General features: G+C 51.5%; 1 protein-coding gene across 1 annotated transcript in view; it reads left to right on the top strand.

Annotated features, from left to right (window-relative positions):
* The first annotated feature begins 277 nt into the window (after window positions 1–277).
* KCNAB1 (potassium voltage-gated channel subfamily A regulatory beta subunit 1) overlaps window positions 278–17,869 on the top strand; it is a 111,569-nt gene continuing 93,977 nt past the window's right edge. The window contains exon 1 of the mRNA XM_076070204.1: window positions 278–2,531. Coding sequence (XP_075926319.1) covers window positions 2,209–2,531 — 323 coding nt within the window. The 5' untranslated portion in view covers window positions 278–2,208. The remainder of the gene's footprint in view (window positions 2,532–17,869) is intronic.

The raw sequence follows: 17,869 nt of genomic DNA, 5'->3' as shown, positions 1-17,869 counted from the left end.
TCGCCTAGGGGTTACCCTGGGCTCAACGAGACAAGCGCAGCCTCTGGCACGGCCCTTACGTGATAATTACATGGGCTGGCACGCTCAGAGCGCGGCTTTTGGTTTCAACGCGGCCGTGTCGCGATTTCAAACAAGTTGGTCAGTCAATTTAATTACCTCTGGCCATTCTGCGCGGGACATCGGATCCGTGTCAGCTTAATTACATCAAGCGCTCTATGAGGGGTGGGGAATGGGGACAAATGGGGAGGAAGCGCCATGAAGAGGAGGAGGAGGAGGAATATCGAGCGCCGTTGCTTGTGAAGTTGAAGCCGCTTGCTCTCTCGGCCCCCGAGACGTCACGGTTCAGTTAGAAGGACAGCGCCTCCGGGAAGGAGGCAGTGAGAAGCAGCAACTCGGTCGCGTTGTTTAAAACACCGATTTTTATTTACGGCCTCCAGCCGGCGGACAACGCTGAAAGTGGTCCCAATGTTATCTGTTGTTGTTGTTGTTGCTGCTGCTGTTGTATTTAATGTAGTGTTTTACGCGTGAGAGTGTAAGGTTTCACTCCGGCAAAGCGCCATAGGTGCCACCTGCGTTGCGAGCGAGTGCCGAAATGCAAAGCCGAGGAGGATCGGGGTGCTGAACGTGTTTAGTCGTCTCCGCGGGACGTGCGAGTGTTGTTAGCGAGCGCCTATTAACGTCGGCACGGTATATACATAGGGGGTGGTGTGGTCAGCACCACATCCAGCCACACACACACAGACACTACCGCGTTTACCCTAGAATCACACACACACACAGACACTACCGCGTTTGCCCTAGAATCACACACAGACACTACCGCGTTTACCCTAGAATCACACACACACAGACACTACCGCGTTTACCCTAGAATCACACACACACAGACACTACCGCGTTTGCCCTAGAGTCACACAGACACTACCGCGTTTACCCTAGAGTCACACACACAGACACTACCCCGTTTACCCTAGAATTACACACACACAGACACTGCCGCGTTTACCCTAGAATCACACACACACACACAGACACTACCGCGTTTACCCTAGAATCACACACACACACACAGTCACTACCCCGTTTACCCTAGAGTCACACACACACACAGACACTGCCGCGTTTACCCTAGAATCACACACACACACAGACACTACCGCGTTTACCCTAGAGTCACACACACACAGACACTACCGCGTTTACCCTAGAATCACACGCACACACACAGACACTACCGCGTTTACCCTAGAATCACACACACACAGACACTGCCGCGTTTACCCTAGAATCACACACACACAGAGACACTACCGCGTTTACCCTAGAATCACACACACACAGAGACACTACCGCGTTTACCCTAGAATCACACGCACACACGTACAAATCTGCAGTTTAGTAAGACATCGCACGTTTAGCGGTGCACGCGCTTACAGACAAAGTTCACTCAATCAGCTTTTGAGAGACACGCAACTACACAACTGTGGAGGTCGCAATTTAGCTTTGGACACAAAGACATACACGGCTACGCACAACTACACAGATAACTGATTAGTCATATATACATACAGTACATACTACACAGAAATGTACTATTTATATTTGTATACAAACACCGATGCGCACACAGATAATCACGTTAGCTATATGGACATAAGATTGCAAAGATTTATGATTTAAGATCACGCGTTTAGCCCAATTTACACAAAAACATTTCTTCCATTTCACTTCATACACATTTAAACACACGAGACACACATCACCCATTTAGCCATACACACATCACCCATTTAGCCCAACAGACACATTCATATTAAGCCCATTAGAGACACATAGATATAGCCCAATAGACACACAAAAATACAAACAAGCACTCATGTAGCCCAATAGATACCCACAAACAAATACATTCATTCTCCATATAGACATATAGACACACACAGAGGCTATCAAACTCAGATAAAGTTCACTCGTACAGCTCAATAGACATTCACACACGTCTAGAATTCCCCACACACATAGAGCTCCACACACACACCCATAATAGTCTCAAACTTTCGCGCAGATAAAGTTAATTTATACAGCTTAACAGTTTACTCATACAGCTGAATAGACACACACACACACAGACACACACAGACACACACACACGCGCGCGCATAGAGCCCCCCCACACACACAGCACAACACACACCGACCTGCACGACCATGTTCACGGCGCGGCCCGCCAACCCCACCGTCCCTGCCGGCCGCGGGGCCGCGATGGCCATCGAGGACCTCTACCGCATCAAAGCGCCGGTGAAGAAGCACAAATCGGCGGCGACGAGCTCGGGCGTGGGTCGCGGGGTGCCCGGGGCTCCCTCCTCCGCGATGGGCTCCGGCGGCAGGAGCCACTCGGGCGACGAGGCGCGGAGCCGGGCGGCCAGGGACGCGCGCGCCCTCGCCAAGATGCGCGACGTCGAGCGATTCCTCAACGTGCACGGCATCTCGCTCGCCGACAGCGCGGCGGCACGCACGGGCATGCGCTACAGGTGAGGCGGTGGCGCGGCTGGCTGGCTGGATGGCTGGCTGGGTGGGTGGCTGGGTGGGTGGCTGGGTGGGTGGGTCGCTGGGTGGCTAGCTGGCTGGGTGACTGGGTGGGTGGCTGGGTGTGTGGCTGCCTGGCTGGGTGACTGGGTGGGTGGCTGGGTGGGTGGGTCGCTGGGTGGCTAGCTGGCTGGGTGACTGGCTGGGTGACTGGGTGGGTGGCTGGCTGGGTGCGTCGCTGGGTGAGTAATTGGATTGATGGGTCGCTGAAAGCGGGGCCACCCGCACGGGCATGCGCTACAGGCGAGGCGACGGTTCGGCTAGCTGGGTGGTTAGGTGGGCGATTGGATTGATGGCTGTGTTGCGGTGTGGGGGTGGGGGGTTTCGTGGCTTGCGCTGCTTAGGATGACTGGCTGTCTCGCTCGGAGGCTGCGTGGTAGTTTTAGTGGATTGCTCGTTGAGTGGCTGGCCGGTTGGTTGGTTGGTAGGATGGCCGGCTCGTTGGGTGGCTGGTTGTTTGTTGGACTTCTTTCGCACCGTGCGCAGTCAACCGTGCTAATTGGAGGTGACAAATCGCGCTAATGATTGGTTGTCTGGTTGGCTGGTTAGTTGGATGGCTGGTCGGGTTGTTGGCCAACTGGTTCGTTGGGTAGGTGGCTGGCTAGTTGGGAAGGTGGCTGGATGGGTGGTTTGTTGGGTAGGTGAATGGCTGGTTGGGTATGTGGTTAGCTGGATGGTTGCTTGTGTAGGTGGTTGGATGGTTTGGTAGGTGGCTGGATGGTTGGTTTGTTGGGTAGGTGAATGGCTGGTTGGGTATGTGGTTAGCTGGGTGGTTGCTTGTGTAGGTGGCTGGCTGGTTTGGTAGGTGGCTGGATGGGTGGTTTGTTGAGTAGGTGAATGGCTGGTTGGGCAGGTGGCTGCTGGGTGGTTGTTTGGGTAGGCGGCTGACTGGTTGGGTGGCTGGCTGAATGGCTGGTTGAGTAGATAGCTAGCTATACTGCTAGTCAGGCGGCTGGCTGAAAATCTGGGTGAGTGCATCCATGGCCACAGCCAATACGGGTTTCCTGAGTGTCTGAACAATCCCAACATGTTTATATATGGTTAAGAGGCATCCACAACATTTCGGATAATAAAAAAACATGGCATTTCTGAGGCCTTGAACAAGGCGACATAAATGAGAGTCACAGCAATGTGTGTAAAACATAAACACAGGGCCGGCTGCAGGTAAGAGGTATATGGAAGAAACGGAGAACAGGTGGAAATTTCAAACATAAATGCAGGCGCTTATGCAAAGGCTAATTATACGGTCGGAGTACATGTAATTTATACCTTCAATAATGGACATGGGTGCGTGTGGATAATGATAAAAAATTCATGGCAGGCTAAGAAACTTTGTAGTTCAGAATATAACGTGACAAGATCACGTTGTAGATGTAATCAGCAAGAGGAGGTTGTGATGGGTGAACAAGTGCAGGGGGGAGGAGGAGGAGGGCGGGTTACCCAGACGAGCATCGGAGTGACACCCAGAGGTTTGCCATCAAGTGAAATACCTAGGGAGCGGTGGCGCAGCAATTAGCGCGCTGCGCTACGAACCCGGTTACCCGAGTTGGATTCCCGCTCACGGCCAACACCAGTGACGATTATCTGAACGGCTCCTGGGCCACTCCCTTTAGGTCTACTCAACCTCAAATGAGTACCTGGTGCGATGTGTAAACATCGCCACTGGGGAGACCAAGGTGTTTGGGGGTGGTGCTGGTCACCCACCCCCTCGCGTGGCGTGCCTCGTTTCATAGGTGCTTTGTTAACAGCACTTGCCCCGAAAGTCTGTTCAAGGTTATACGGGGGGGGGGGGGGGGTGGGGGGTCTTTGTTGAGGCTGTAAGAGCGCTCACTGAAGGTCGGGTGTCGGCAGCACAACAGCTGTGGGATCTGGCAGAAGGAAATAGGCGATGGGGAGGTGTGGCGGCACCAATGACATTGGTCGTGATGCGACCTTGACCTTGAGAGTTCAAGCAGGTGCTGCGGTGGCGAGGTGCTAACTGCCTCGCCTGGTGTACAGGATTCCATGGGTTAGATTCCGACCCTGACGCCTGCTGTATTTTTGGAGTTTGCGTGTCTCTCTCTCTCTCTCCGTGGTCGCGTGGATTTTTCTCCGAGACTTACGGTTTTTCCCGACACATTTAGAATCAACATCACGTGTTTATAGTATTTGGATGCTCGTGATGAGCCACTTCGTTGAAGTATAATTTAGGGCCAGGTTGCTTCTGAAAAAGAGCTACATATCTCAGTGGACCTTACCTGGTACATTTTTCAAAATAGTTTAGTTTTAAGTTTAGATGCAGTTACCTTCATTTTGTCTGTGCGTCGCTTGTGGCCGCGTTTACCAATGCGTTGTCTTAACCTGCAGCAGAATGCATGAGCGAATTTAACAGGGAGGTTGTGACAGGTGGACACGTGCGGGGTGGAGAAGGGCAGGTTACGGAGACAGGCGTTGGAGTGGCACCCAGAGGTTTGCCATCAAGGGGAAGACCTCGATTCAGACGGTGGTGGTGGTGGTGGTTTTGATGAGACTGGAGGGAGCGGTAGCGCAGCAGTGAGCAAGCTGCCCCACGGAACCCGGTGACCAATGCACTCGACCTCCGCCATTCTCTTTCGAACCCCTCCCCGCCCACGCCCCCGGTCACAGCCACGATAGCTTACGCAACATATCACGGTGGAACAAAAACCCACACAGGCGTCATTGTCGCGGTGACCATCATAGAATATCGACGCGCGGCGCACGTCTCGACGCTCGCACGCCCTCGTCGGCGCGCTGTGGACTCAAACGGCGAGGGCGAATACGCTGCGCGTGGAGCGTTCACCCGGGGACAGCCTCGCGCTCGTTCGTTGTGGCGTGCGGAGTTAGGTGGCGTGTCCGGAGGACGCCCCCCCCCTCCAACCCCCGTGCGTTTCGTGGCACGTACGAGGGGGGGTGGGGGGGGGGGGTGAGAAGCCGTGGACGCCGTCGTCGGAAATGCGCGCCCGGCGTCTGAGCACCGGCGACTTGCGCCGGGCAACTCGCGCCTGCTGTGGGACACGGCTTGAACGCGAGCGATTTACGCGACGGGTGGCTGACCTGTGGTGAGGCTAATGACCTACCGCCATCGCAAACGGTGATTTCGTTTATTTTCTTTTACCACCGAGGCTCAGGGCTGCCAACGAAGATGCACACCGTCCCAAGCTCATTCGTATGCGTTGACGTTGAACTTCTTTCGCACCGTACGTAGCCAACCGTGCTAACCGGAAGAGCGGGGAAATATGCTTAAAAGTGGCATTCAAAATGTGAGCACGGAGACACGGCGCACCTGTAAATGTGTACGCTTGTACATAAGTATCGCCGTGAATTGTGGCCACAAAGCTGTACAGACTCTCAATGACAGCACCGAGGCAGCAGTCACACAAGGATAGACTAAACTTAAACTATTTTTTTTTTATGTTACCAGGTGAGGCCCACTGAGCTATGTAGCTCTTTGTCCGACGCGACCTGGCTATCGCAAATGATAGCTCGACTAGTGGCTTGTCGTGTGGAAATGTATAGCAGCCAAATTCTCTAAACGCGCGATGTTGATTCTAAATGTGAAGGGGAAAAAAACGGAGGACCCGGAGAAAAATCCACGCGATCACGGGGAGAGAGACACCGCAAACTCCAAATATACAGCAGCAGCAGGCGTCAGGGTCGGGATCGAACCCACGACCTCCTGTAGACCAGGCGAGGTAGTTAACATTTCATAGCCACCGTGATGATGATGAGAGAGAGACACGCAGACTCCAAATATACAGCAGCAGCAGGCATCAGGGTCGGGATCGAACCCACGACCTCTTGTATACCAGGCGAGGTAGTTAACATCTCATAGCCACCGTGATGATGATGAGAGAGATACACGCAGACTCCAAATATACAGCAGCAGCAGGCGTCAGGGTCGGGATCGAATCCACGACCTCTTGTATACCAAGCGAGGTAGTTAACATCTCCTAGCCACCGTTATGATGATGAGAGAGAGAGAGACACGCAAACTCCAAATATACAGCAGCAGCAGGCGTCAGGGTCGGGATCGAACCCACGACCTCCTGTAGACCAGGCGAGGTAGTTAACATCTCGCGACCGCAGCACTCTTAAGGGAGTGGATCACCACGTGTGTCAGAATCTGAATATTTATTTGTACACTGGAGAAATCCGATAAGCTATAAAGCTCTTTTTTTACAGATGTCCAGTGTGTGTGTGTGCATGCTCCAGGGGGAGCGGTAGGTGTAAGTGGCTAGCGCTACGCTGCACTCGGAACTCGGCTTACCCGGGTTCGATTCCTGCTCACGGCCACCAACACCGATGACGATTGTCTGAACCGGACCTGGGCCTCCCCTAGGTCGACTCAGCCTTAAAATGAGTACCTGGTGCGCTGTGTAAACATCAGCACTGGGGAGACAAAGGCCGCCGGGAGTGGTGCTGGCCACCCACACACACACCCTCGTGTGCCGTGCCGGCCTTCATAGGTGCTGGCTAACAGCACTTGCCCCAACAGTTTGTTAAGGCTACACGGGGCATCTTTGTGTGTGAATTGGTGAGGTTGCAGTCTCAGCTTTTAAATATTTAGCGACTGGTTTTGTCATTATCGGGCGAGGAGTTTTATGGCTTCAAACATCTGGACGGGTTGCTGTAAGGGTTATAACGACGTCTATTCAAATGGTTATGTCAGATCACTCAGCATTTGGTTATTTTCTCTTTACAATTTCTTTTTCACAACTAGAATGGGGTTCAAGTGTTACAAAAGATGAAAAAAAAGATCCCCTGTATAGCCTTAACAGACTGTAGGGGCAAGTGCTGTTAACGAGCACCTATGAAGGCCGGAACGGTACACGAGGGGGTGGGTGGCCAGCACCACGCCCGACCGCCTTTGTCTCCCTAGTGGCGATGTTTACACACCGCACCAGGGTACTTATTTGAGGCTGAGTCGACCGAGGGGAGGCCCAACACCGGTTCAGATATTCGTCACTGGTGTTGGCCGTGAGCGGGAATCGAACTCGGGTCGCCGGGTTCGTAGCACAGCGCACTAACCGCTACACACACACGTACACGATTTGCAATCCTGTAAATTCGGTGCTTTCGAGGCAGGGGTTGGTGAATCCACACTTCGATCGTAGTGCTGTGACTCCAGACTCCATTGGGCAAAGATGTGGCAGGGGCACGGCAGTAGAGTAAGTGGGTTTATGACCAGTGTGGGAGGACTTTCCACTTTTATACTCTCATATTCGTGGGTCTCTATGCCAGTGTCCTTCATTGCAATGTCAGCGGGCCACTGGCGACCCCTGATGGCCTTTTAGTGCGACCTGTGCCTTGCGGCCCCTGACAATGCACAAATGGTGACAACGCCTTCCATCATCGTGCTGCTGTCAAACCCCCAAGTGGTTTCAAGTGGTGTGGTGGCCTTCGTACACTGATGTCGTCTGATCGGCATCCCCCTGAACATTATTGAAGAACACTGCTCGGGGTACTCCAGTTACTCTCCACATCGGAAGTATTTTTTTTTAAGAATTGTAAATAAAAAAAAATGTTTGGTCATGCTGCTGAAGTGGGCAGTGGTGCGCAATGGGGAGCGGTGGTGTAGCGGTTAGCGCTACGCTGCGCTACGATCCCAGAGACGCGACTTCGATTCCCGCTCACGGCCAACACCGGTGACGATTGTCTGAACCGATCCAGGGTCTCCCCTAGGTCGACTCGGCCTCGAATGAGTACCTGGTGCGATGCGTAAACATCGCCACTGGGGAGACAAAGGCGGCCGGGCGTGATGTTGGCCACCCACCTCCTCGTGCGCCGTGCCGGCCTTCATAGGTGCTCGCTAACAGCACTTGCCCCTGCGGTCTGTTAAGGGGGATCTTTGGTGCGCAGTGGACACAAATACTCAACGCGTGTGTTAACCACATTGTGGCCTTAAAAGGAGATTGTTTTAAAGGGGACGTTTCAGTCAATGGCCCTTCTTCATGGCGAGAGGGGCCATTGCTGTACAATTGTCCAGACATTCCAATGCAAGATGTTCGTGAAACAAAAGTGATTTGAGGTCAATTCAAGCCTCCTTTGGATGAAGTGAGGGTGAACATTTAATTATTCACGACACATCTATTCGCGAGAGTGAGTCGCAGCGTACAAAATTGCAGTTCCCACTTCTTAACAAACAAGCCAAAGAAATACGAGACGAGGAATTACGAGAAAAATACAAACACAGCCGGTGCCAAACGTGGCAGTACAAACAACACGGAACATGCAAGCAAAGGCTCTGGACAGAACAAACAGAGACGGTGCGAGCGACAGAAAAAAAATGGGATAAATTCTTCATCACCCATCGGCGCTCGATGAGCCATGAAACTGCATCGCGATAAACCCCGCGCGGGCACCGCCATCTAGAGGCGGTCTAACGAACCAAGCACGACAGGTGGGCGACTCTGGCGGGGTCAAGCGGTGGTGGGTTGGTGTGCGGTGGGGTAGTCGCGATCAATGGGTTGGGTAGTCGCGATCAGGGTGTGGTAGTCGCGATCAGGGTGTGGTAGTCACGATCAGGGTGGGGTAGTCACGATCAGGGTGTGGTAGTCGCGATCAGGGTGGGGTAGTCGCGATCAGGGTGGGGTAGTCGCGATCAGGGTGGGGTAGTCACGATCAGGGTGGGGTAGTCACGATCAGTGTGGGGTAGTCGCGATCAGGGTGGGGTAGTCGCGATCAGAGTGGGGTAGTCGCGATCAGGGTGGGGTAGTCGCGATCAGAGTGGGGTAGTCGCGATCAGGGTGGGGCAGTCACGATCAGGGTGGGGCAGTCGCGATCAGAGTGGGGTAGTCGCGATCAGGGTGGGGTAGTCACGATCAGAGTGGGGTAGTCGCGATCAGGGTGGGGTAGTCACGATCAGAGTGGGGTAGTCACGATCAGGGTGGGGCAGTCGCGATCAGTGTGGGGTAGTCGCGATCAGGGTGGGGTAGTCACGATCAGTGTGGGGTAGTCACGATTAGGGTGGGGTAGTCGCGATCAGAGTGGGGTAGTCGCGATCAGGGTGGGGTAGTCGCGATCAGGGTGGGGTAGTCGCGATCAGAGTGGGGTAGTCGCGATCAGGGTGGGGTAGTCACGATCAGGGTGGGGTAGTCGCGATCAGGGTGGGGTAGTCACGATCAGAGTGGGGTAGTCGCGATCAGGGTGGGGTAGTCGCGATCAGCGTGGGGTAGTCGCGATCAGAGTGGGGTAGTCGCGATCAGGGTGGGGTAGTCGCGATCAGGGTGGGGTAGTCGCGATTAGGGTGGGGTAGTCGCGATCAGCGTGGGGTAGTCACGATCAGAGTGGGGTAGTCGCGATCAGGGTGGGGCAGTCACGATCAGGGTGGGGCAGTCGCGATCAGGGTGGGGTAGTCGCGATCAGGGTGGGGTAGTCACGATCAGAGTGAGGTAGTCACGATCAGGGTGGGGCAGTCGCGATCAGTGTGGGGTAGTCACGATCAGAGTGGGGTAGTCGCGATCAGGGTGGGGTAGTCACAATTAGGGTGGGGTAGTCGCGATCAGGGTGGGGTAGTCGCGATCAGGGTGGGGTAGTCGCGATCAGGGTGGGGTAGTCGCGATCAGGGTGGGGTAGTCACGATCAGGGTGGGGTAGTCACGATCAGAGTGGGGTAGTCGCGATCAGGGTGGGGTAGTCGCGATCAGGGTGGGGTAGTCACGATCAGGGTGGGGTAGTCACGATCAGTGTGGGGTAGTCGCGATCAGGGTGGGGTAGTCGCGATCAGAGTGGGGTAGTCGCGATCAGGGTGGGGTAGTCGCGATCAGAGTGGGGTAGTCGCGATCAGGGTGGGGCAGTCACGATCAGGGTGGGGCAGTCGCGATCAGAGTGGGGTAGTCGCGATCAGGGTGGGGTAGTCACGATCAGAGTGGGGTAGTCACGATCAGGGTGGGGCAGTCGCGATCAGTGTGGGGTAGTCGCGATCAGGGTGGGGTAGTCACGATCAGTGTGGGGTAGTCACGATTAGGGTGGGGTAGTCGCGATCAGAGTGGGGTAGTCGCGATCAGGGTGGGGTAGTCGCGATCAGGGTGGGGTAGTCGCGATCAGAGTGGGGTAGTCGCGATCAGGGTGGGGTAGTCACGATCAGGGTGGGGTAGTCGCGATCAGGGTGGGGTAGTCACGATCAGAGTGGGGTAGTCGCGATCAGGGTGGGGTAGTCGCGATCAGCGTGGGGTAGTCGCGATCAGAGTGGGGTAGTCGCGATCAGGGTGGGGTAGTCGCGATCAGGGTGGGGTAGTCGCGATTAGGGTGGGGTAGTCGCGATCAGCGTGGGGTAGTCACGATCAGAGTGGGGTAGTCGCGATCAGGGTGGGGCAGTCACGATCAGGGTGGGGCAGTCGCGATCAGGGTGGGGTAGTCGCGATCAGGGTGGGGTAGTCACGATCAGAGTGGGGTAGTCACGATCAGGGTGGGGCAGTCGCGATCAGTGTGGGGTAGTCACGATCAGAGTGGGGTAGTCGCGATCAGGGTGGGGTAGTCACAATTAGGGTGGGGTAGTCGCGATCAGGGTGGGGTAGTCGCGATCAGGGTGGGGTAGTCGCGATCAGGGTGGGGTAGTCGCGATCAGGGTGGGGTAGTCACGATCAGGGTGGGGTAGTCACGATCAGAGTGGGGTAGTCGCGATCAGGGTGGGGTAGTCGCGATCAGGGTGGGGTAGTCACGATCAGGGTGGGGTAGTCGCGATCAGCGTGGGGTAGTCCGAATTCATGCGTGATGATGCAATGTTTGGTGACCTTTTCATCCCATTGCTTTCGTGTATTGCGTCAGTGAAACGCGTAAGTTTGGATCCACAAACGCAGACAACCGAACGTCTCTCAAGTCTTAGTGGGTCACGTGTGTTAGTCCAAGCACACAGGTCTCAACGTTACGGAAGAACAACAGAGGTTTATTTTTTTACGGTTAGATCGCGTAAATATAAATGTGCCAATAAAACAATAAAAAAAATATTGTTTCCCTTCTACGTGACTTTACCGAAAGAACCAAGAACATGAATCCTTGCAGTCACGAAAGCTTTAAATCTAAATATAAATGTGCCGTTAAGCCAGCCACAACCCGGCACAGCCAATGAGTAAGGTTTGTCACGTAAACAAAACATGTAAATTCGTTACTAGTACAGCACACTCGGTGTGTTGGAGAGTAAACCCACAATATTTACAATTCGACTACGACGTTTCGGCCGGTAATTACAACGAGCATCATCACGCGACAACAGCCAGAGTTGTGAAGAAATCCTGAAAAAAAAATCCAATATTATAGATAATATTATAGATAATATTGGTCGCGGAAGCCTACGTGTTACGGAAGCAGTTAAAATTCTTGCCCGGGATCAATCATCAGCCATCGCCCCTTGATGAAGGGCGAACATCGCCGTGGAATGGCCGAGTTCTCCCCTGGAAAAGAAACTTGAAACTTGACTACCTCTGAGTCAGCAGTGGACTTTTTTTTGCCAGTGTTTACCTCCGGTGGCGAGACGTTAACTACCTAGCCAGGTATACAGGAGGTCGTGGCTTCGATCCTCAACCCTGACACCTGCATATTTGGAGTTTTCGTGTTCTTCCCGTGGTTGAGTGTTTTTTTTTTAATCTGGGTCCTCAGGTTTTCCCCTCACCTGGTCCATGTCCACGGTCTTTCTCTCTCTCTCTTGCCAAACGGTAAACCATCTTCTCGCCTTCTTTACTGTCAAGCTTCTGGTAGAGTTGTGCAAATGCTTTTTGCCACAGCTACCACTCGCATTGCCTCTCTTCTCGCTGCCAGGCATTCATACAGATGGTCATTCTCTCTCTCGTGTTCTACCGGTTCTTAAACTTGACCTTATTCTCTCTTGTTGCCTTTTGCACTTCATTACTCCATCACCACGTTTCCTTTTGATGCATCTGTTTTCCTTTGCTCGCTCCCACCGTACCACCTGCTGTTCTCAGAATCCCACTCGCCAGTCGTTCCCACATTTCATTCACGCTCCTCCTAGGCCTTACGCTTTTTAAGTTCTCCACAGCTTGCCTGCAGAAGTTTTCTTTCTCATGCTTTAGTCGCCACCACTTCACCCTGCTACAGTTCTTTTGTCTCACCTTCCTCTTCACTACGCAATCTGCCACCAGTAGTCTGTGTTCTCCAGTCACACAACACTCTCCAGGGATCACTTTGCAGTTCTTCACTCCATTCAGGTCCTTCCTCCTCACCAAAATTAAATCTACCTGGGCCTTCACCTCTCCACCCTGGTAGGTCATCAGATGTCCCTCCTGCTTCTGGAAGGAGGTATTCACCACTGCAAGATCATTTGCCTGGGCCATTCGAAGAATGTCCTCTCCTCCCGCATTCCTACTTCCATATCCGCATCCTCCACGGTTCCTTTCATATCCATCCTCACCTCTTCCCACTCTTCCATTTAAGTCTGCGCCCATCACCACTGCTTCATCTACCGGTAAGCTCTGGAACTCCTGATCTAAGCTCTCCGAAAATGCATCCTTCACTTGCCCACTGCAGCTCATCTGCGGGGTATACGCACATACACCACGTTTATAACCGCACTGCCCAGTAGGAGTCTGACTATCATCGCTCTTCAGACTTCCACCACCTTCGTCTTAATCTCCTCGCTCAGCACAACTCCAACCCCATTTATCCTCGCTGTGGTTCCATGGTATAACAATTTTAAACCACAGCCAATCTATTTAGCTTTGCTGCATTTCCATTTTGTTTCCTGGATGCATGCAATGTCGACTTTCCTTCATCTCAAGCGGTCTGCTAATTCCTGACCTTTTCCTTTCATTGTTCAAATATTTCACGTGGCCAACATTATCTTCCTCCCGAGCAACCTTCTGCTCTTTCCGTTCTGTTTCTCCGTCTCGATATGTGCAGGCAACGTAGCTACCACCGCCCGGGTCTGCACCCCCTGCAGCAGCGGCAGAGTCATTGGGTCCCGAGATTCTTCGCACGCTCTGCCCACTTAAGGGCTGCGGGGGACTGAGGGCCATTTGTTTGCAAGGACTTTCCATGTTTTGGCCTACGGGTTTTACGGCCGGTTGCCACCAGACGCCAACCCTTCTTTTATCATGGCCTGGGACAGGCAGAAACACATTTCTGGCGGAGTTAATTTCAACACACGTACATACATGCTATGAGGGGACTGCCCCCAGCCATGGGAATGTGGAATTTCCATCACTGGTGCAAGGTTGCCGGTGGAGATGAGAGCAACTGCATTGCTTGCGTGAGCATGGAGAGGCGCTGCTGACCTCCATGCGCTTCGGTGTTGGGAGAATTCACGAGGTTCAGTGACTCGGCATTTCACCAGCAGAGGGCGGCCCAACTCTTGATACAACAGCGAGACAGAAGGGGCCCATTCCCATCACCACGTGGCCCTCGGAACTTAATTTTCTCTCTCCAGCACTGAGTGCGATGTTGGCTTGGAATATGAGCCAAAGGACAGAACGCACCTGATGGGCTGTCCATCGTGGAGATGGGGCGATGACATCGGCCCCTACAGGAGCTATATTCCTTGTTGTTGCATCGCAAGGTCCGTGAGAGATGCGAGCGGTCGGGAACGTCTTAATCCAGCCGTGGATAGACCATGTCTAATAATGACACGTGTGCGCCGAGTCTCACTCGACCGTGCCACCTGCGCGTGCTCTGAGGCTGCAAAACCAGGGACGGATTCTGACATTCATGCTTTGGTCACGTTCCACCACTGGTCATATCCTTACTCTATAGCCATCATGTGCGATTAGCATCGCGCCATGAAATTCATAAATATATGCAGGAGATGTATGTGCTACGAAGAAAGGTCATCGCATGACTCCCCACCTAATGTACATTTTTCATTTCAAGGCCACAGTGTGATTGACGAATTCGTTGATTTTTTTTAGTTTTGTTATTTGCTCTTTGTGTAAATCACTGCCAACGCAACAGAGGTGTCACCAAATCATCTGTTGGATTTTCAGTGAGAGGGTGGCCTTGGCAGGGTCGGAGTACAGCAGTGCGGCTCTACCTTGCTGGTGGCCACCGTTTGACGATTCGAGCGTGGGCCCAATTAAATGCTGCGCGCGCGTGAAACAAAGATCGCAAAACCGAGCGGCTGGTGTGGACGCTTTGCCGGCTCGCCGTTTGAGCCACACCTAGCACGGCCGACACCTGGGCCAGTGGCAGCCGTGGTTTAGATAATTACAACGATAATTATTTAAATTTCAGTTTCAGTTTCATTTATTCGGAATAACCCTGTGAGCCATTCGGCTCTTGATTCGGGTGCAACCGCAACAAACAATAAAATACAAGATGCATTTAAATGTACTGTACGCAAACTGAGACATTCTCCTACAAAAACAATAAAATCTTCCAGAAAAAAGCACCATTTGTTCATGCTGCGTACAAAAAATGTGCAAAAATTGTAAAATAAATAAATACCCATTTCGATTTTTTTGGCTGCTGTTAATTTGCATATGATAAGCCACTTTGGTGAGATATCGTTTGTGGTCAGGTAGGTTTCTGAAAAATAAGTTAATAGCTCAGTGGGCTTCACCTGGTGAGATAAAACATCGTTTAGTTTTATTTGTTATATTTTTGAAGTGATTTGTTTACCTTTCCAATGGGTTTCACTCCTGTGGTGTTTTTGTATTGCTTGTTATTGTCATGTTCTGACCCGCCACAACTAGATATAGCTCATCAGATTCCTCCAGTATAAATACATATTCTGATTCTGATTATACTGTGGGTGTATTAACCTTGCCGTCTGCTTGACATGGACGTTAAATATGCCGTGACGTTATAAACAAAAAACAGTAGGCCGCGTGTGTCGGTGCCACAATCAACATTTTCACTTTTTTATAAGTTACTCGCAACATTATTGAATCGGGAACGCTCACCGCAACATCAGAGCATCTTCGTGATTAGCCTTTGCGCTATAAAATTGGTGCGAATACCAAACGCACTAAATAAAAAAAAATCATTTGAAGGCGTGGAAACTGAAGATTCCGGCAGACTTTCCGAACTTTCCCGACGGGCACTGGCCCTTTGCTTCGCGCGCTGGCGCGAATTTCTCCGCTCGCGCGACGCTTCCCGGTAAACATTCCAACGTTTGGCATGCGGCTTGAACCGTTGTTGGAACCGGGGCGGCCGTGCCGATTTGCGAGTGGCCGGTATGCGCGAGAGGGACAATGGCCACACGGAGCGCGGCCACGTGGAGTGCGAGCGCTCCTCCTCGTATCGACCGCGTGACGGCAGATGGCTCTGCGCCGCATTTCGACGAATTTGATTTTCCCTTTTAAGCAGAGGGCCGCGGCACGAGGCGTGCACTTTCGCGCGCACCGTCTGATGCGCTGAGAAAATGCACAAAAGGAATTGGGTCATCGGCATTACTTTCCAATGTACGTCTCGTTTCTTTGCACTTTTACAGGTGATGACCTTTGATTTAAAGCTTTCGTGACTGCAGGGATGAATATTCTTGGTTCTTTCGGTAAAGTCACGTGGAAGGGAAACAATAAAATTAAAAAATATAAAACAATAAAATTCTCACGACGTTTCGACTGCAACACAAGCAATCATCATCAGGTGTGAAAACCACAGCAAGAAAATTTGAAAAAAGTGGCGTTTTTTTTTCTTCAAATTTTCTTACTGGTTTTCACACCTGATAATGATTGCTTGTGTTGCAGTCGAAACGTCGTGAGAATTTTATTGTTTAACATTTTTCTTATTTATTGTTTCCCTTCTACGTGACTTTACCGAAAGAACCAAGAATATAGGTGATGACCTGTTTAGCACCAACTTATCAGTGAGCTCAGCAAAAACTATAATGAAATAAAAAAAGTATTGCAATAGTTCGCGTTTGTTATACAACTATCGACATTGCTAAGCCACCGGTGTTTTATTTGTTTCTCAAGAAGAGCCATCGCCCGTAACATTTTCCCGTCATAAGGCCACGCTCATGACAACTTTGGCAAACCTATCTGATCTTGTCTGGAACACCACTGCTCTGAGTCAAACACGTGATTTGGAGATGCTGTTACGTTGACAGTTGTGCACAAGCACAATTGTCAAAAAATCCTCCAACAACACTGCCTTGAAATGAAACTGCTATAATTGGTGACATATTCGGCAATGGCCCTTCATAGCACAAAAATAGAGAGGCTGGAGACGCAGCGGATATTAAGGGTTAGAGACTGCACTTAATTTGTGTTTGTTTTCTATGCATTTCATTTTACCGAACTGAAATAAACCACACGGGCAATTCCAAAAATTAGCAACGTCACGGTAAAAATTGTCTAATTACCCTAACCATACACAGCGGATGTCATGTTGATGGAAGTTATCTGTAATGGCTTATTTATGGAATAAGTGTATTGGGTTGGCGCTTACACAAACGCGCATGGACCACTGCCGTTCCGAAGGTGGATGTAAAAATTTGTAACGTCAGTCCACTGCTGGATGAGAACGTCTCCATGCTGCGCGGATCGTGGGAACTGTTTGACCATACTTCGCCATGCCGGTCAGGGCTCCGCAAGGGTTGGGCCCTAACAATGACAAGAGCAAGGGAAGTTACGGCGACGAGGGTAAAGCAATTAGAAACACATAAACATTTTTTTTTTAAAACGACAAAAAAACCCTACTGTCAGATGAGAAACATGAAATACTGCAAAGTAAAATCAACGTTAAATCGGAGCTAAATATAAAATCCCACCCGCGGCGCAAATCGGCCCGGGGCAGATTACGCTCAGCACTTACCAGAGCAAAAATTTACAAAACACTAAAGCTGTAGAAACGTCAAATAGATCAAGGGTGACCGCAATACTGCTATGTAAACAAAAACGAAGATATTGATGGAACAAAAACAAATGCAAGTGCCTATAGACGCTGTGACATAGTCCACTAACAACGATGAAGTTTTGCTGCAATGCACTCGACTGGCAACACCCGACATAGAATCTTTTCAAGCCGTGGTGGTCGCCCATCCAAGCACGATCCAGGCTTGCTTAGCTTTCAAGATCTGACGAGATCGGGGGAATATTCTGGGCCGATTTGGTCATCGACTCCCCTTGAATATCCAGGATATGTTATGATTATTATTATATGTATAGACAACACTGAGAGTGGATTCCCTGCTCAAATGAGCACGGGGCTGTTACTAATCTCGCATGGCAGTCATGAGCCTGCAGTGTCAATTTCAGATTCCTGTGCCGGGAGTCGGTTCTCGCCCACGGGATAATCGCTGTTTGACTCCCAACAAAATTGTTTACTGGAGTTAAAATTGGCACCCCATATTTGTGAGTCAAATGTTCCAACAACATTGCCGCCCGGTCCGATAA

The sequence above is a fragment of the Petromyzon marinus genome, chromosome 28 (genome assembly GCF_048934315.1).
Source record: "Petromyzon marinus isolate PM22_M1 ecotype Great Lakes invasive population chromosome 28, UKy_Petmar_22M1.pri1.0, whole genome shotgun sequence".
NCBI classification, from domain to species: Eukaryota; Metazoa; Chordata; class Hyperoartia; order Petromyzontiformes; family Petromyzontidae; genus Petromyzon; species Petromyzon marinus.
This window is presented reverse-complemented; position numbering and strand designations above follow the sequence as displayed.